At 41.2% G+C, this 20,304-nt stretch overlaps 1 protein-coding gene across 4 annotated transcripts in view; it reads right to left on the minus strand.

Moving 5' to 3' along the window:
- Nucleotides 1-7,498: 7,498 nt before the first annotated feature.
- Nucleotides 7,499-20,304, minus strand: part of rbfox1 (RNA binding fox-1 homolog 1) — a 230,591-nt gene continuing 217,785 nt past the window's right edge. For 3 of the 4 annotated variants that reach the window (XM_076266200.1, XM_076266197.1, XM_076266199.1), the window contains 3 exons: nt 20,111-20,175; nt 10,552-10,627; nt 7,499-9,554 (listed from right to left, as the gene is read on the minus strand). In XM_076266200.1, coding sequence (XP_076122315.1) covers nt 9,432-9,554; nt 10,552-10,627; nt 20,111-20,175 — 264 coding nt within the window. In that variant the 3' untranslated portion in view covers nt 7,499-9,431. Of the gene's footprint in view, nt 9,555-10,551; nt 10,628-13,848; nt 13,902-20,110; nt 20,176-20,304 lie in introns of all 4 variants that reach the window. The other variant, XM_076266198.1, reaches the window with a different exon arrangement.

The following is a 20,304-nucleotide window of genomic DNA, read 5'->3' on the forward strand; positions in this document are numbered from 1 at the left end:
GTGTGTGAGCGAGAGAACACTGCAGCGGTGAGAAGCCGAAGGGAAGAGTGAGCAGAGGAGCAAACAGAGAGAAAGGTGCGCGGGGTTGGGAGCAAGGAGCAAAGAGGGAAAAAAGAAAGATCACTGCTGTGTCAAAGTGGTGCAGACCTGCATGTCAGCTGCATACGAATGGCGCCAGGGGTCTTGTGCAGGCACATTTGGACACGGCATTCCGCAGTAGAACTGTAACTGATGTGATTGAGGCTGAAGTGGAGAAGCAGCAGAGGCAAAAAAAGGAGAGAAAGAGAAAGAGAGAGAAAGAGAGAGAGAGAGAGAGAGGGAGAGAGAGGGGGAGAGAGAGAGAGAGAGAGAGAGAGAGAGAGAGAGAGAGAGAGAAAGAGAGAGAGAGAGAGAGAGAGAGAAAGAGAGAGAAAGAGAGAGAGAGAGAGGGAGAGAGAGAGAGAGAGAGAGAGAGAGAGAGAGAGAGAGAGAGAAAGAGAGAGAGAGAGAGAGGAAGAGCTGCCCCCATTCTCTCAGCCTATTGTCGCCATGAATGGTCCAAATGTACTGCGTGCCATCCCAACACAGTGCTGCAGAGGTCCATGAAATATTTATAGTAGGCAGGCATGTGGCTTGTGAACTAGTAGCTTCCAGTGCCCATCAATTCTCAGTGTGTTCTTTAACAACGACATTGCTGTGGACTTTTCCGGTTTTGTATACAGTATTTATGAGTAATATGTTATATTAACAATAACTGCTGGTAAACACGGTTAGTTATGTAACCAAAATGAGATATACAGAAACACCAATAAGGAGTTTCTTTGGATGTCAGTATGGGTTTCTGAAACAAAGAGGCCAACATCAAAGCAGTGTTTTGAATTGGTTGGTTAACAACAGGGCCCTGACTTTCAACCAGCAGGGGGAGCTAGAACACAAGACATCATATCATAACCTCTATCGGAGGGACTGCCACTGCATACCAGCAACGGTTTGTTTTATTTTTTTTCACAGATGTGACCCGAGTTTCAAATGAAGGGTAGTTAAGTAGAAATCTGTGGGGTGTCTATATACAAAAATATTTTCAAAGTGCACAAATTGTTAAGGCATTTGCCAAGAGCATGCTTTCAAAAAGCAACCAGTACAGATGGATAGACGGATCTCTAAATCCGCCATAATAAGCTGTTGAGTTTTTTTTTTTTTCCTGTGAGTAAGCCCGGGAGCATTTCTCTCAGCATCCGTTTGGCTTTCTCCCCTGTCAGAGAGGCCACTGCCATAGTCTTTAAATCTGATCCCCCTATAATTGTGTTGTTGTACATCTCTAAAGAAAACCCTCTACCCAGTCATTAAAAATACCCTAATTATTTTTTTTACTATTTTGACAACTAACATTACAATGTTGTTGTACTGTAGATTTTTGTTGTTGATGTTTTCTGTATATTCTCGTGCATTTTTACTTTTGACTTTGGAAGAGGCTAAAATTACATTTTTATCTTGTAGAACTGTACTGCAGCAAAGAACTATATCCCTTCCTTTCCTTTCCAGTTATAAAGGTAAACACATGCTGGGTCTATTCATAATGCACCCAGTGTGAAATAAGCCTCTTTATAGTCACTATATATCATTTTAGAGGGGAATGTGAGGGAACTTGAGGCCAGCATATATTTCCTCATGGTGTGATTTGGCCTCATGTACTGACCAGACTACTGGTAGAAAGCCCCATCTTGGGCAAACAAAAATAACGTGCTCACATTAAGCCAGATATTGCAATCAGTGCAATACAACAGCACTCTTGCCATCAACTTTCTCTCGCTTACATAACACCAGTTTAACGACTTGCGATGAGAGCGAGAGAGAAAGAGAGAGAGAGACTAACTGAAGAGTCTGCCTTGGAGTCGAGAGATTAGCAAACATCAACGTCAACATTGAGGAGTGGCGTTGTACATACTGTACCTTGGAGAACAGTCATTAAGATGATGAACAGGAGCTTCATATATCCAGCAGAACATGCTGCTTGCTCAGTACAACTGAGAGAAGCTTCCCAACCTATGTTAGCAATTGAGAAAATCCTGGCTGGATATTCTCAGCCCACTCATTAAGTGAGCAAGCTGAACATGGATATGAATGATGCAAGGCCTGTGCAGTCCCAGGACTACCATTCTATACCTCCAGGTTTTTATTGACACATGATGCAATTATATTTCCCAGACTTCCCGGTAGATGTGCTGTGCAGTCTGGGATTTATTTACAATGGCGTAGTGCCATATAGATTTTAAGGCTGTTCTGTCAAATTCAAACAAAATAGATACGATTTTGACCATGGACTTGTAGGGCAAGATTGATCTTATAACTGACCAATCTGTAGTCTTTGTGTTTTAAAAACACAGATATTGTTAAATTAATTTTGAAACAGTCAGATTTAACAGATTTATTATGTTTCAATGTGCAAACCCAACAAACTAACAGTTTCTAACATGTTTTTCTTTCTGTTGACTGTAATTGTGTGTCATCAAAATAGTTTTGTTTCAGAGAACTTTCTGTTTGAAAATATTTTTCTGCTTATGTTCAGTATCAAACCAAACCTTATAAACCTAAAAAATGTATATAGAATAAGCAGGTTTTGCTCAGCAGATTAGGTTACTGATTGGAATAAGCACAAGCTGAAATAAAGTGATGATGCTGCTCAACCATCCAAAAGAGTGTGTAGTAGACGTTACAATACAGTATATTATTTTAGTCAGAAATAACACTGGACATCGTACCCACATTGGTAATCAATTTGATGTCAACTTAACAGAACCCTATTTCCAGCACCATTGTACCTGCTCGTTGCTACTTGTCTTTGTCATTATGATACTCTGACTATATGTAAGAGAGCACCATGCGTGCACCTTCCATTTTTCAATAGTTTTATAATGATCTTTCAGCATCAGCTTATACAGACATGCCACAGTGTTTTCTTCCAAGAACCACTTAATTTTGATTCATGTTATGCATGATGTACTTAAGAACATTTAATCTGTGAATGGGCTTTTAAAACAACCCTATCTTATTGTTGCATATTACTTCATTAAAATTTTAAATCTAGACCTAACATCTTCTAATAATAACAATGTATCAAGTCTTGAGTTCAGAGCTATTATATTTTATAAGGATACTTAGAATTAAGGCCAATTTTCTTTGTCTGAAGTTTATTTCTGTAGCCTACAGGCTTGTGGTTTGCTTTTGTACTTTGATGTTTGATACCCTTACCAAAGTAAAGATGTCATAATTCTGCCCTTGGCAATGAGAGTAGTAAGGCCAATAGACTACAAGACACTGTCTTGCTTGCAGAGGAGTCTGTCTGACAAAGCCTGCACTGCAAGTGCATGTTCACTTAGTACTGCGCACAGCTAATGGTGCAATACCTATCATCTTTGAGAGTATGTTCAGTTGTAACACACACACACACACACACACCTTGATTCTTAAGCATTGTTTCCTGAGAATATTCAGTATTCTTCAGTGCCCGCCACGACGAGCAGGTTTTCGTGACAGATGAGGTGCCAACAGCAAGCTAGCTCCTAAGCTGATTGGAGGAGACAGTCACGCACTTTTCCTGTGTGTTTGGCTGGGTGGTGGCAGCGGCGGTGGTTGGCGGGAGCTGATGAGTCACATGTTAGCTGTGGGGAAGATGAGATGGAGGTGGGGTGGGGTGGGGTGGGGGAACGGCACGGGAGGCTCCAGGAACGCCACCCAAGGAGGCTCAGCCGCCTCAGTGGCTGTCTAGCTGAAGCACTGTGAAGAGCATCGAGTGGCTTGTTGTGCTCGCCATTGACTCTCAGCAGCACGGCCTAGAATGGGGTTTGAAAACTTGAGAACTCTGTCCTTGCATGTTCTTAAATACTTAGCTGGACTTTTATACTGTACATAGCGTAGAACACAAACTTAACCCATAATGTAAAATTACCATTTGAACTTGGGAGTAATGGCTGTAATTCCATACATAGTTTATTCTAGTGCCTAAAGAAAATAATATGCACTATTGCATTATGATATGCAAAATTGCATTATATTATTATACTGCGATGATTAGCATATATAGATATAGTACTACTGACTGATTGCAAGAACCTTTTATCATATAAGGAGCATTTGCTAATCACTTTGCACTGACTGAGCAATGAATTCCTCACAAATAATAAATTAGATAGATAAATATTTTAGGTTCTTCTGATAAACACACAGCATTTTAGCTGCGATTTTATTTTGTCTCAGGAAAGGCCCTATGGGTACATGTAGAGAAAGCTGCGCAAAAATATGTAAACAATCCAAAGTTAATGTTCACCTGGTGCCTTGTCTCAAGGCCAGGTGTGACACGTCTATTATTATCATCAGTATCTCCACAGGTGAGAGAAGCACGAGTGCTGGCTTAGTGATGCATGGCTTAAGCCATGGACCTGTCTAAAAGGACTCTGCCTCAGTTCTGTCTGCATAGCTCCTACCATACTATGGAACATGTGGCCCTCCTAACCATTCATACTTTACTCAAACTCTAGGCATTCTCCCTCTATGTGCATGGATTGCTAACTGGGGACATGCATTGCTAGTTACATCAAATAAGTGATGAATAATACTATAGCTAAGGATGATTACAAGTGCCTCTGATGTTCACCTGGTGCTAGCATACTAGTGCTTTGTATAATGTTCTCCGAGACATAAAAAAGAGCAGGGAAGCATGGGGAGGGAAGGCATTTGTGGCTCACAGACCAATAAGACCACCTAGACCACCTTATCTCTCAGCTGCAGAATGTTCCAGAACACAGTAAAATATCAGTAAGAGAGTAAGAGTAGCCTACTAAGCAGAGAAAAACACATCTGCATGTGAAGTTTTGTATGCGCAATTAATTCTTTAAAAATCTCTTCTACATTAGCATAAATGATTAGATTAGTTTAAACTCCATTGTCATTGAGCAGAGTACACTTACAGCGCCAATAAAATGCAGTGACTTGCAGTATACTTACACTGCACCCTCAGTCTCTCTGCATACTACCATCTGCTAAATGAGTATATGCAAAAGTTGATGTTTTGCATATACTACGCAAGCGGAGAAGTAAAGGCGTGAGAGGTGAGAAGCTGGAGGCCTGAGTGTCCAGACGCTGCCCGGTCTCCAAGGCCTGTTCACAGATTACTCTGCGTGACTTTACAGAATTGAATGGTTTCTCATGACTGCGCACACAGTAAGTCCCAACGTCACAAAGTGTGCTGTGGCAAGAAGCGGGATTTTATACAGAGATGAAATGTCATTCCGGTAAAAATAATTAACAGAGAGGGGGGGGAAAAATCCACCAATTACGGTAATGTTCCCGCTTAGTCTTGACTTCATTCAGAGGAGTATGCGACCATGACAGACACATTAAAAATATCAATACTTCTGGTTGCATGACATTTATGCAGATCTATATGAAATGAGATTAATCACTCAGACCTTTTCCTCAACTGATGTAGATGATGTGAATGCCTGAGTAGCCGCGACTCGAGGGCAGGCGACGAAAGAACGAGAAACAGAGAGAGAGAGAAAGAAAGAAACAAAAATGTTGAGAAGTTTAATAAACACTGAGTGCTACTGACACATGTGATTTGTGAGTCTGGGACTGGTGTGTGTGTTTTTTTTTTTTTTTTTGGGGGGGGGGATGAAAAAGGCAGGCAGCCATCCTTACTCTGAGGTCCCTCTGCATGATAATCAATCCAGCTCCATTCAGTGAATCACATAGAGCAAAGAGACTGGAATTACTTTATTTAATACTTGATTTAATTCCGACACATACATCATATCAGCAGCGCGGGGTGTGCTGAGTAAGAGGGGAGGGGCTGGTGGAGAGAGCACATTTAGATGGGAGGATATGAGCCCAGTGTATGTGTATGTGTGTGTGTGTGTATCAGGGTGGTATGGGTCTGTCTGTGTGTATGGTGTGTGTGTGTGTGTGTATCAGGGTGGTATGGGTCTCTGTGTGTGGGTGTAATTTGTGCATACAATCACTCATGATGTGTGACTAAAAGTACGTCTGCAAGATGGACCTTGCCTCTCCACGTAGACTGGACTCGCCTGAAATCTGAGAAGAAAGCCCATTTTTTCAAATAATGGAATTAATAACCATTTTTAAATTATAGTCTCTGACATGTGACCCCAGATCTGTTAATTATTGATCACCCTCTTCTGTGAAGACGAGTTGTAATTACCAAGCATAATGTGAGTCCTCCATCACATTTAAACATTTATACTGCTTATCTTTCCCGAATAACCCCTGGCTAAGTTTTTCTAATTAGACTGATCAAATCGAGGCTGAGAGGTAATTTCGTCTTTTTCTTCAATTAGGGCTATCTGTGTTATACATATTTTATGAAATTCAAATATACCTTCGTGAACTGTTTCAGTCGTAATTAACATCTACCTCTTTCACACACACACACACACACACACACAGGACCACCCTCCCCAGCACCTTTTAGAAAAGAGGGGATTTTGTCCGGCATCTGGGTTTGTGTGTGTTTAGCACACTGGTTTAGGTTTGAGTCATTGTTAGGTCTGTCAGACACTCAGACACACACACACACACAAAAATGAAAGTAAACTTCCAGAAGGAAAAATACTTTGTGCGGATTATGAAAAAGGTAAAATGCTTAAGCTCCTCACTCATTATCTCCTCACACGTGCCACCAAAAAGACAGTTGAATCACACCTTCAATAGCCTCCTCCCCATCATACACTGCCAGCTGCCGACAACACTTGAAAAATCACTGCTTACGGTTCATCCTCATCTAGTCATTTCAGTTTTTGTAAAACCAAGTCTGATGTTATGAAGCTCTAGGACACCAGTGCAGCAGCATTGCTAAGGAGTTTTGCTTGAAAACTAATCTGCTGAAAAGGCAGGCAAGGTAAGGTAAAAAACCTTACAAACACCACCAGAAGTATGACCTGATAAAAGGCCTGCTACCATGGTAACTTATGTTTTTTGGTGATATAGTAGGCAACACAGAGCACAAAACTACACAGTGCTTAGCCTAGGCAGCTGGAATGACAGGTGTGATATCTGCCCTCCACATGTCCATATACCATGAACATTCATTTGAAGAGGATACCAGTAGTTGCCTATAAAAAGAAACATGCTTCAAAAAGTGGCAAATTATGGCACACTGTCCCCTTAAAGCTGAGGCATTGTGTCGTCACTGGAACAGCAACATCAGTCTTTCTGTCTCGAAAGCAGTTGGAGCCCATTTCAGACTGAGCTCCATGAGTGTGTTAGTCCTTCAAAACATCAATTTGATTTGACTCCTATAGATACAATCATTTTCTTTAGGCTTTATGTTCTTAAATGCAATTTCACTCCATGAAATCATATTATGGCAAAAGTACCCTCCATCAAAATGCTATAACCTTCCCTCTGCAACATAGCACTCCATGAAGAGGACAGTGAGAAGTCAAACGAAGTCAAACAACATATAGAAAGAGTGTAGAAGAAAACAGGCAACCACGAATTCCTCTTATCTTGAAACTTGAAACTTTATTGATGGTTATTGTTAAGCGGATCAAAGTGCATGCACATACAATGACAAGGAGAAGCCCTGTTCACAACACATATTCAAAGCAGAAATTGTATAGTAGTGTCACAGCAGTGGGTAAGATATTTTTGCCAAGTTGTGTGATGTAACACACACAGTACACAGGAGGTTATTTGCAGCTGGATAAATTGAAGCTGCCTGATCTTTGTTATTTTATGGTTTTAATTTTTTTTATAAATACAAAAAAATGAGATACGTGACAAACACCTCTAATTAGGTATACTTGTAAACAACATGAAGGGAAGTCTTTTGCGTACGCACAGCCAAGCTGCAACTCTTCAAGGACACCTTGACAGCTTGTTTGTGTAGCACTTGTAAATGACAGATTTATCATTATTTCATATTTACATATAGATATCTTTTTTTCACAAGTCATATATTTCTCATTTGTCTTGATAATCAAACAGTTTTCAAAGTGTAAAGGCTGTGTCCTAGAAAATAATATTACAAAGGATGTCACATTATAAATGATATCAAAACTAAACATTTAAAGGAAGCCAAACAAAAGAAAACAGTCAACATAATGTTCCACAAGCTGAGAAGCGATGAAAAATTGCAGGTTGTATGTGCAAAATAGTAAAGTTGACAAAAATACTATGATCATATCTACATAATGATTGCATTACTTGTAAAGTGTTGATATAAATCTGAGTATGATTCCATAAAAAATGAGACACCTTTCTCTAACAGTTGGTCTACTACACTAAATCTAAAACATTTTACAGTTGTGTATTCGTATAAGAGAACATTTGCACTGCACAGCTCATGTTTAATACACTGTTGTTTTTTCACTTTCATCTGGTACAAATAATCATAGTTTCAATACCTTTGAAAAAAAAGAAAAGAAAAAATAGAAACGGTGCTATTGTCACCGTATTTCTTATTATTCTTTTTTAATATCTCCCATAATATAAAAGTCAGCAATTATATCAATCAATATACTGGAAGTAATATAAAAAGAAGATTTCGTGGTTGGCCTAAAACTAGTAGGGGTTTGACCTACGGACTAGAGTATAGTTAACCAGTAAAATACTGCCATGGTGATTTTTTTTCAGGGAGTTTTTTTTTCTTTTTTACTTCTACTTGTCTCTATGTAAAATCTGACTATACACATTTAACACCCCAGGAACATAACCTTTGGCTTAGACTAATGAATGATATAACACAGCTTATATTATCGATACAACAGCTGGCCCCTTCTCCTTGGCTGCCCGTCTTCCTATCATTGATGAAACTACACCCAGACTCTCAGGACAACTACGGTTCTCTACCTCCTTCTAGAGACTTCTATATATCCATCATGGTCCCCCTACCCACCCCGACCCGACAGTAAAGAAACCAGAAGAGAGGAAACAAAAGCGATGTCAAGAAAAGCAAGAGAGAAAATAACAAAACAAAACAAAACAAAACACTTGACTACTGTAGTCACTTACACTCTTACAAAATATGATAACCCCAAGTGACTTAATATTTATCATACATAATTCATTTACATGATAAAGCCCTAACAATTTGTATTCTCACTTTTGTTTAATTCATTTTTTAACTTCTTTTTTAAAATCTAGCAGCTTTCTAGATCACCACAGAAACCTCTACAGCCAACAATCTATGTAATCTTTAGAAATTAAAAACCCACAATATTAAAATACACAGCACAAAATATCTGAGGTATAGATGAAAAATATCCGTTTTTTTCCTTCTCTCTTAAGAGATGCTAAAACGATGCACTACAGCGTGTACTGCAATACCCAGGCCTCTGAAATATTCTCTCTTTTCCCCCCAAAGGAAGATTTTCATAGTGTTTTTGTTTTTGAATAGATTATTTTTTCTTTTTTTTCCTCTTTTGTTTTTGTTTTTAATATGGCGCGAAACGGCTATATCCACCTCGATATATACTAGCCTGTAATGAAGAAAGAACAAGGCCGACATCATCCGCATGGCTCCTGGTCTTGGCATCAGTCAGGGGTGCAAATGCATTCTGGGAGGCGAGAGGGAGAGAGAGAGGGAAAAAAGACAGAGCCATGGATTTGCGTGACTTTAATGGCCGTGGTGCGAACCCTGCAGGCTTTCCCATTATGGTTCTGTACATACCCCCGGACACGAAAACCAACCAATCAGCAGCCGTCATGCAGCAAGCATACCAAGACACCGCATGCCAGGAGGAAACTCAAGCCACGCAAGAGTGAGACGGGGTCGGGGGGAAGAAATGACAACACGTTATTAAAATGGAAAAACAAAATTCACAAATGCTTGCTTTCGTAGGCCATAATGCATTTAAAACAAATGTACAAACACATACACAAACACACAAATAATACAATATGGCAGAGGTATACCACAAAGAAGATTGCTGAGACCATGCAGTGTGTTGATGGAGACTCCTTTAAAATGCCAGTGAAAAGCTAAAGCTTCAACCTCCCTGCCCCTGCTGAAGCTTTTTTACCCCCCCCATCTCTCTTTCTCTCTGACACCCACACACGCACACACACACACACACATCCTTTTAGCTGTTGCTACAGCACCACTTAGGTGATGGATTTAATTATCAAAATGACTAATTATTCCATTAAAGGGAGTGCTCGGCTAGGTGATATTCACAAAATTAGAAATATAATAACTAACATGCACTACACTGCCAAGAAATTAAGGCATTTATCACGTTTACTGTGAGGATTAATGTGGCATTTCAGCTGCCGTTAGCACAAGAGACAAATTCAATTATGTTTAAGTGAGAGGATGTCAGCTGTGCTAAAATCCATACAGAGGGAAAGGGGGAGTACAAAAATGAAAGAAAAAAGAGGAAAAAATTAACAAAAAAGAATTAAAGCAATTTTGAAGCGCATACAGAGAAACAAACGCAACAAAATGACCAGAGGGACTGACATAAAATTAATAGAAAGAGTAAGACAAAAATATGTACAAGACGCGGGGATGCTGCAGTTTATTATTATTATCTTATTTTTTTTATAACTCACCATGGCACCAACGCTGTATGTTGCTGCTGGAGCAAGTGTGTGGTTGTAGGGGTCGGCAGCATAAACTCGTCCGTAACTGTGAAAACAGGAGACGTGACAGTTAGGACACACACATATAGATTAACACACATAATTACTCTTAAGCACTCTCCCTTACACATACCACCCCTCAACGTGTCAGTATCAACTGCAGAAAAACAAACAAACAAACAAACAAACATAAAAAATGACGGCAACACAACAACCACAACAGAAAAGCAACCAGGGAAACACAGCTGCTTGATCGCTGCCACGACAACGATGTTAAAATACAGCAAATACTGATGACCCACATGTAAATGATCTCGAGTGTTTCTAAAAAAAATGTTTTTTTTAAATAATCTAACAAAAATAAATAAAAAAAAAAAAAAAAAAAAAACACAAATAAACATTGACACTGAAATGAAATCATTGAGGAAAGAGCCCCGCATGGTTCCGCTGTCATGCCACTGTGAACACAGGACATCACTAGTCCTGTTTTACACAGGACATCACTAGTCCTGTTTTGAAGGGCCGCTTGTGCAAGAAATTACAAGACACTCAGGAGCAGGGGAAAAAAGGTCACCGCTTGCTCTAATAATGTCCACAATTATTGATGTGCAGTTCTCTAGTTGTGAGGATGGCAACAGTCTCAGAGAGGCAGAACTGTCTGTACCAAGTTTGTTGGGTTTAATATAGTCTGTTGTTTGACATTGAAAATAAATGTGTGTATACATGGGTCAGAATTGGTCAAAATTTATTTGTTTGCAATGTAATAACTCTTGCACAAAATAGCCCTTCAATTAGAGGTTGAATTACTGAACACAATTCATGGGAATAGTAAGTACCACAAAAAAGCATATTCCACAGCAAACATAGTAAATTAATAACAGAAAAAAGAGTCAAGGAACAAAAAATTGTGAGGTTAAAGGAACATTATATATGTTGGGAAAGGTATGCCCTCATTGTCATTGAACAGCTGCATGCATGCAAGCAGCCTAGCATTTTTTTACTATTCCATTTTGCTCCTCCACACACACCTAAGGTGTTACAGGAGGGAGCTGCATCAGTCAAATGCTCCACCTACTCCGCTATTTTGATAACTACATGATCTGACGGCTCGTACGCTTATTGGGACGATGTTTCAGATGTTAAGATCAGTGGGTGGGGCTCTTCTCACGAGAGGTTTGTCTCATCTCCTGTCTAAGCCCGTGGCCTTTTTAAACTCTCCGACAGACTGACTGACTGACTGACTGGCTGAGAGCTGTGAGCTCCCGGCTCCCAGAAGGCCGAGCGGTGAAATAACCTGGATTATCTGCTCCTCCGAGCCTTGTTATGCATGCATGGTGTTTCTGGACCAGATAAGAGCCAATCAGAGAGCAGGAGCACAGCCTATAAATGAGGTGATTTGCATATTCACTCACCCCCCCCCCCCCTCCCACACACACCCACCCACCCCCTTGAGATTAAGAAGTTAATCCACAGCAGATTAGTTTGGGCATTGTTATGCGCTGTACAGTTTGTCTGTCTTCACATTTCATTGGCCTGCCAGTATTATTTTTTCTTCTTTGATTTTTGAGTTTGACCTGTGTTATCTCTGTTTAGAGAGGCTACTTTTAATGACAGCACTGTTAGTTAGACCCAAGACAGACAAACAGTGTGTCTAGAGGGGGGAATTGATTTTAAAGAAGTGATTAAAAAATATTCACTTCGGTTTTAATCACTTTTTTGACAACAGCATTAGACTTATGTGTCAATGAACAACTGGCTCTTTGGTAGGTAGTTTGATTAGAATGAAGATCAGCAGCATTTAGACCCTGATACAAAGGAGTGGGAAAAGTGGTGATAACTCAAGAGAGCAATTTCTCAGGAATAGTTTTCTTGAAGAATAGTGCTGGCTCTGTTTGGGTAATGATCAAGTGCTATTCTACTCTACAGGTTAATACATTTCAGGCGCTACCACCATAACGTCATGCATTCCTGATGAGCGGGGAACGTCTGGTCAACTGCCCTGCCAGCTCATTCTATTTCTACATATGTGTACAGGTTCAGGGAGGTATTCAGCATTGGCTGGTCCCTCAAACAAGCTGGAGAGGCTTTAATCCTTCATTGACTACCTTGAAGAATTAGTGACATTTTGTGACTCGTTTCTCGAATTTCTTACACACCCATGTAGGTGGGTGTTTGTGTTACTCACGCTGGTACTATTGAATTCAATTTCATTTCTCGTTTATTAATCCTGATTAGTTGAACACGAAACACACCCACCCATTGAATTACAGATTCCCAAACGTATTTTACAAAGAAATGGCTAATGTCTGTAAGTATAGGCCTTAGGCCTGAATGGCAATCTGCTTAGCATATTCATCTTTACTCTTAAAAGGACTCTGTCACAAAATCAATAGGCAGATGGACAGGTCCATTTTCCCTTCTCTATATGCAATGGTAGGGGCAAATCACAAATCACATTCACAACTAAAGTCATTCCTAAGATCTAGCCATCTACAGCCAATGTGCAAGACATCGTACACCCAATCAGCAATTGTTTCACAATAACGAGACACTCACTACATACATACATACATACATACATTCACATACATATACATACACTGTATGCACACACCCATACACTCGCACAAAATAAAAACAAATCCAATGGAGATGCCCAGATAAACAAACTATAAATAAAATAAAATAGGTGAACAGAGAGAAGGCGCAACAGTCTCGATCAAATAAAAAATGAGGGGATATACACAATGAGAGAAACAAAAAAACAGACAGACAGACAAACACAGGGACAGAAAAACCAGACAGGTTCCAAGCGTGTGTCAGTGGATTTATCTTTCTCTGTCAGGAACGCATGCCCCTTCCAAAGCAATGCCAGAGATAAGAGGAGGGAAAAAAAACCAACCAAACAAAACAAAACAAAAAAACCCAGAACGAACGATGAGAGGATGAGTGCAATGCCTGCCAGCTATCCTCATGCATGTACTCCAACAATACTTCAGTTTTAAGAAGCATTCATGAACGCAATAGAAGAGAAAAAAGTAACATCTACTTATACGCGCCCTCAAACAAAGAGAAAACAGCGCTGCACAGACGCCATCTATCTGGTGCACAATAATAATAGTAATAATCATAATAATAATAAAGAAATAATAGAGACTGTATATATATATATATATATGCTTGCTCCCCTTGAGGGGAAGCATCATAAAACGGTGTGGGTGATTCAGTTTATTCACTTTTTTGGTTCATATTTATTTTTTATTTTACCTGAAGAGGTGTTACAAGAAATTTCATCTGCTGCAACGAAGACGAAATGATTTCTGCAAGAGAAGATAAAATTCACAATACCGCTTGCTGACTGGCTGCTGGTGAGGGGGGAGGAGGAGGAGGTCGGGGAGGAGGGGGGAGAGGAGAGGAGAGGAAAGGAGGGAGAAGGGTGTTTTTTTTGTGGTAGATGGGGTTTCAGTTCACAGGCAACAGAACCACAGCTCCAAGTGCAGACTCACACGGACGACAATGGAAGGGGCTGAATGGGGAGCATACTCATGCTGGTTAAGGACATGAAGGCAATGAAAATGAGAGCGAGAGAGAGAGACAGAGAAGAAGAAGAGGATGAGAAGGAAGAGTCAAATAAAAATAGAAAGAACATAAAAGAAACAGAACAAACTAATAATAAAATAAAGTCACAGATGAGATTAAAAACCAGAAGATATGCACAGTGCAGAGCACACATGAGTAGTAAGCTGGTTCATCCCGCTGACTATGGGCCGATTCAATGGGAACTACCTGCTCTCAAGGGTTTCAGCTGGAAAATCTCAATGTACTGTAGTTCATTTTTCGACACATGAAAACCTGAATAAATGTCCCATATGTTTGCACAATGCATGCATGCTATAAAGTTATGGTCATCTATGGCTTGCTATTTCACAGTAGGTAGTATGTCTAAACCCAGACCACTTCAGTAATGACACGAGACAGAAATAATTGGCCAAGGCCTATTAAATGTAATAATGTAGCGTTTCTTAACGGGTGAAATGGCAAATGTTTAGGCCTATACATTACAGCGGAGAGACATCAGTAAAGCGCCTTGCCTGAAATACCTACAAGCACAACAAAACTACATCAACCAAAACTTACTTCAAATTCTGTAGCACGTCACCACCCCCATAACTCATATACGTCTATTACTGGCACCCATTATATTTTTTTCCCCAGAATAAACCAAGGCTGCGACAAATGGACTGTAGACTTTTTTAAAATGCATATCCTGGCAAACAGTTCAGTGCATGTAATGTATACATCTGCATCCACCACTTCTACGGCTACTTGCTACTTACTCCCAGTAGAAATAAAATTGCGAGACACTTCTGATGGAATATGTGCATACTTGAAATGCTGTATGTGATGTGATTCTTACAGTAGCTGCTGGGTAAACAAACTACACTCCCCTCCACTGCGTCATTCAGTCAGAGTAATTTTTCGGGGTTGAGTGAATGACTGCACAGGTGTGATAAATGATATGTCATGCCCTGATCTTATGTCTAATTAGAGGCATAGGTTGTCAGCCATATTACCACCCTCCCCCTGCCTGTTTAATTGCAGCTTGCAGCTATATTTAATAACTTAATGAATCATTCATTCCCGCAAAGCACTCAGATTGAATCGGCCCTCTTAATTAAGTTAGGTGGCGGCTTGTTTGGTAACACAGTTTCGAATTCGACATGACAGTATTGACCCCCGCAACATGTCTACTCTACGGAGGTAAACAGAATGCACTCATGCAATGTAATTTCCCATGCATCTTACGGTGCGGTTTCTACACCCACCACTACACCACACAAACAGGACCAATGAGCGCAAAGACCTACAGCATACACACTAAACACAAGGCTCACTGGCAGCACACACGTGTAGGGTACACACACACACACACACACACACACACACACACACATGTTCTGATCACATTGTTATACAGTATGTGTAATTGTCAGAAGAACTACAAAGGCATGCACTTCATGGACACATCTAATGCGATTGAAATGTCATGTTTTTTTTGGTCAAAAAACACAATACCAAATGACATTACAATCAATATATTATCACAGTTTCCTGCATTAAAAACTATACCAACAGCCCAGATTAGGTTGGTTTATGTACATCCTAAAATGGCAAACCTCAGCTTATAAGAGAAAGTTAATATAGGTGAAGGTCGACATTTGTTTTTCATAAAACCTTCAGGGAGCATTGCATCTGTTTAGCAGAGAGATGTTGTGCGATTACTGCTGCCTAGTGATAGAAGATCAGTGTCAAAAAGGCTTTGGCGCCATTAACAATTCAACAGGGATGAGCTTAGGTTCAGAAATCACTTAAGCATGAAAACAAACAACGCATAACACTACAGTCCTGCGAATCAGTTCAATAAATCTGTTTATAAACCTGTAATTGTGTCTGTCGTTTCAAAAAATAAAATAAATATAAAACAGTAACCAGACCGATCCAGTAATCCAGCAGGAGAACCCCCAACCACCACCACTGTCACCCCCTCAGAGTTTGTCACAGAGACAGCTGGTCTCTTAGCCTGAAGGCTACGATACTTTTTGGTCCAAAGAGCAGACGGCTGCAACCTGACTTCACATGCATGCAGCACTCGTGTCTACCCCCCTTCCCACACACACACACTCACAACCAGAACTAGTGGCCGAGTGAGAGAGGGGGACAAAAGCATAGGTCAGCAAGACACATGCACTTGAAAGGTGTACAATGTGTGTGTTACATGTTTGTCTGTCTGGGTAAGTACAATTTTAAAGGAGGGACACATTGAGTCCAAAAAGTGTACTTTATTGCTTGTTTACTTTACCAAAAAGTGTACTTTATTGCTGGTTTACTTTACCAAAAAGTGTACTTTATTGATTGTGTGTGTGTGTGTGTGTGTGTGTGTGTGTGTGTGTGTGTATGTGTGTATGTGTGTGGTGTGTGTCTGTTTGTGTGTGTGTGTGTGTGTGCATGTGTGTGTGTGTGTGTGTGTGTGCATGTGTGTGTCTGTCTGTGTGTGTGCGCACGCGTGCACAGGGCCATGTCTGTGCGTGTTGGGCCTAGGAGTTGTGTTGCCGGGACTTCTGCCTGGTGCTAATCCATCTGTCCCTGGCCCTGTAGCAGTCCAGATGGACCGAAAGACAGAGCACTCTGACTATCACAGAAAGAAACGAAGAGAGAGACGAGAGAGAGAGAGAGAGAGAAAGGGGGGAGGGAGAGACTGCAGTGGAGGTCAACCTCCAGCCACACCAAGCCTCCCTGTAGTAGTGTTCGCCTCCCACAGCCCCACAGATAAAAAGTGAACGCGAGAACTCGGCAGAAGCTGCAGGTACTCGTCTCTCTCCCCACAGGCTTCGGCCTCACCAGATGGTGTTAGCCAGCGGACGGACTCTGGGCTGGAGTCAGGGGAGGGGGGAGAGGGAAGGGGGGGGGGGGGGGGGGGTTAGGTGGGTTGGTTGGAGATGGACACCCAGTGGGCTTGCTGGTAGTGTGGGCATCTGATGGGAGGTAATGTGGGGTAGAGGGTTATACCTCTGGTGTCCATACCAAAGCCTTGCTCTACTCAGCTCTGTTACGTGAAAAGGCATTGGAGCCCCTTGCTATCCTTAACGGGGAATTCGACAAGTCCGACAATCGCTTTTCAAATGCAAGTTGACCGAATTAGTTGGGCATTCCATTTTCCCGTTTTTTAAAGAATCTGTAATGATTAACAGAAATTTAAACTATGCACGTAGTTGACGCGTAGGGCAATAAATCATTTTCACTCTGGTGAAATCTTAAGTAGAGCCTCTCAAAACAGTTTCCTTGAAAAATGAATTATAAATTGCTAACGACCACCCTCTAAAAGTTTCATGAAATTATATTATCACATATACAGACTAATTTCGTACAAATTATTCATATGCCATTAATAATTCTATTATTAAAACAAAAGAGGAAAAAAATGTTTAAAAAATGCTTGAGTTCGCAATACCAATTTGTTGCTCTCTTTGTTATGAGCCTACAACCTCCACAAGCTAATCTTAGCAGAATTTATTATGATGGCGTTCTTATATCGGTGCATTTCTTAAAGGATTAGTAAGTTTGTGCTAATACAGATCTGTTTTACAAATAACATGAATGTAACCAATGCAGATAGGCAAGCAAGAGCTCACTGTCACAGCGTTATTAAGGCTGAAGCTTACTCCAGCTAATGCGGCAGGATGTCACTCAAACGTACGCTCCTGTTTAGGCCATCCAAAGTAAATGACATCTCAAGTACAGTGGAGATGGAGAGAGAGAAAAAGAGAGAGAAAGAGAGGCGTTTGCTTCTCCTGCACAAATGGCTAAGTTAAGACTTTTAACTACATTTCCATGTTGACATTCAAATCACAGGTTCGTTTGGCACAAATCACTGTTAAGGACACAGCATAGATGACATCTAGTCATTTTACGTTGAAGTGTGTTATTTGACAGCAGTCCTACAAAGCTAAGGTCACAGGAAGTACTGTATGTCCTCAGCAAAGATAGTCCTTTGTTTGTCAACACAGATAGATGTACCTTCTTTGCCAGCTATGATAATGTAATCAATATCATTCAGTAAATTTATCGACTGTTTTAAACGATTGTGCTGAACCTGTCAAAATACTGTGTACGACAGGTTTCTCTTTCACTCTTATCATTTCCAATCTGCACACATTGCAAAACATGCTTCCTGGGTGAGGCTTTGAAAACACAAGACTCTCCTGGCCCAAACCAATAAAGTGTCTGAGGAGCAGCACGCCTGGTCTGTAAACAGCAGTGCTCGGTCATCCAGTTATGGTTAGAATATGAAGAGCAGAAAAAAACTGTTCCTACAATTAAAAGCCCTTTGGATGGAAGAGCAGGATATGAGACATGAAACTTTCTCATTGATTTTTCTGCAACATGCTGACCTTTGAGGTCTTTGTCATGATAGACCCCTGCATCTCCCTCTGTCCAAGTTAGGAACATTATTGTACAACAGTGCTTTTGAGGGACGCACCGCCAAGACCAGTGACCATACATCTTAAGACACTTTATCAGTGTAGGCCTGGTCTCCTCCTATAGCTAACCAATTACACAACAACACATTAGGCAGACATTGGGTAATGACCACACACCAAGCGCCATTCCACTCTCATTCCACAGACCTCATGGCCAGAGCTCTGTACAGGAGCATGCAGGAGAAACCCAGTGAATGATCAAAGTTGCAGGAATTATAAGCAACTGGCACTACCACTTCATCATGTCTGTGTGTGTGTGTGTGTGTGTGTGTGAGAGAGAGAGTGTGGGTGTGTGTGTGTCCTCCACAATACCTCTAATTGCATGCTTCGGGACAGAGGGACTCACCACAAACTGTCATTAGTGAACAGCTAAGCTCTTTTGTCATGCTTTTTTTTTTGCCAGTCCTACTGCTATTTTATCTAGGTAGGGGTGGTGGGGTTGGGTGGGGTGGGGGTAGGTAGGTGGGTGTTTCGCTGGCTCTGCAGGCAGTGTTTAATATGGGTTGAGTGTGTGGTTTCCAGAGAAAGGGGGGAGTGGGGGGGGGGGGGGGGTACAAGGAAATGAAATTGAGAAACGCATACATGTCAAACTGAAAATATAAACTCAGATATTAGAGAGAGGAGGAGGAGGAAGGGCAGAGAGAGAGAGAGAGACAGAACCCGGGCTAGAGGAGATTTCATGTTTTCCATCTCCTCCAGTCTTACATCTCCAAGCACTATCAAGTCCCCAATCCCCCCACCCCACCCACCACTCCACACACACACACTGCGCCCCCCCCCCCCACCCCCCACATCTTGTTTAATTCCCCAGTTACTGTCGCGGCGGCCATTCCAGCACGCTGCTCTTCAGCCATTACATTTGCGCTGACATCTCATTTGATTTAATTTGCCAATTACTGCGGTGGGCACCATGATAGTCCCCATCCGCATTGGAGGAAAAGGGAATTAGTCTAATAAATCAGAATGGCCTTTAGTGCCCGACACTGACTGGGATTGAAGGGAAGAGTTGACCTCAAAGGCGAGTGTGGGTGTTTCTGGTGTGTATTTGTACACGCGTTTGTTGTGTGTGTTTGCATATTTTTTTGCAAATTGGTACTGCATGTGGATGTGTGTGAGTGTGTATGTTTCATACGTGTGTGACTGTGTGTCTGTGTATGCGTCTATGGGTGTGATTTTGTGCATGTGTCTGTGTGTATTCCTCTGTGTGTGTGTGTGTGTGTGTGTGTATGTGTGTGTATGTGTGTGTGTGTGTGTGTGTGTGTGTGTGTGTGTGTGTGTGTGTATGTGTGTGTGAAACCCTGCATGTTCCAGTGTGTGAGTGAGTGTGTGTGCATGTCTCTAGATGTGTGTGTGTGTGTGTGTGTGTGTCTGTGTGTGCGGTGCGTAAAGTGTATGGGCTCTTGTGCATTGCGGGCAGTAAAACAGAGCCAGCTCAGGGGTCCAGTGAGGTCATGTCATTTGAGATGTGCGAGCAGTGGACTGTGTCTTACCTGTCACTGTAGGCAGCCGCAGTGGCAGTAGCAGGCTGGGCATATCTGTAGGCAGCATAACCACCCTGAGACACACACACACACACACACACACACACACACACACACACACACACACACACATACACACACACACAAACAGAAATGCAAAAAAATACTTTTGCTTAAACCGCTTGACTCACACTTCAAAAGCA

The sequence above is a fragment of the Alosa pseudoharengus genome, unplaced genomic scaffold, assembly GCF_046254945.1.
Source record: "Alosa pseudoharengus isolate Yale_2024_CS ecotype anadromous, Long Island Sound unplaced genomic scaffold, YU_APseudo_1.1 YU_APseudo_1.1_scf_4, whole genome shotgun sequence".
Lineage (NCBI taxonomy): Eukaryota > Metazoa > Chordata > Actinopteri > Clupeiformes > Clupeidae > Alosa > Alosa pseudoharengus.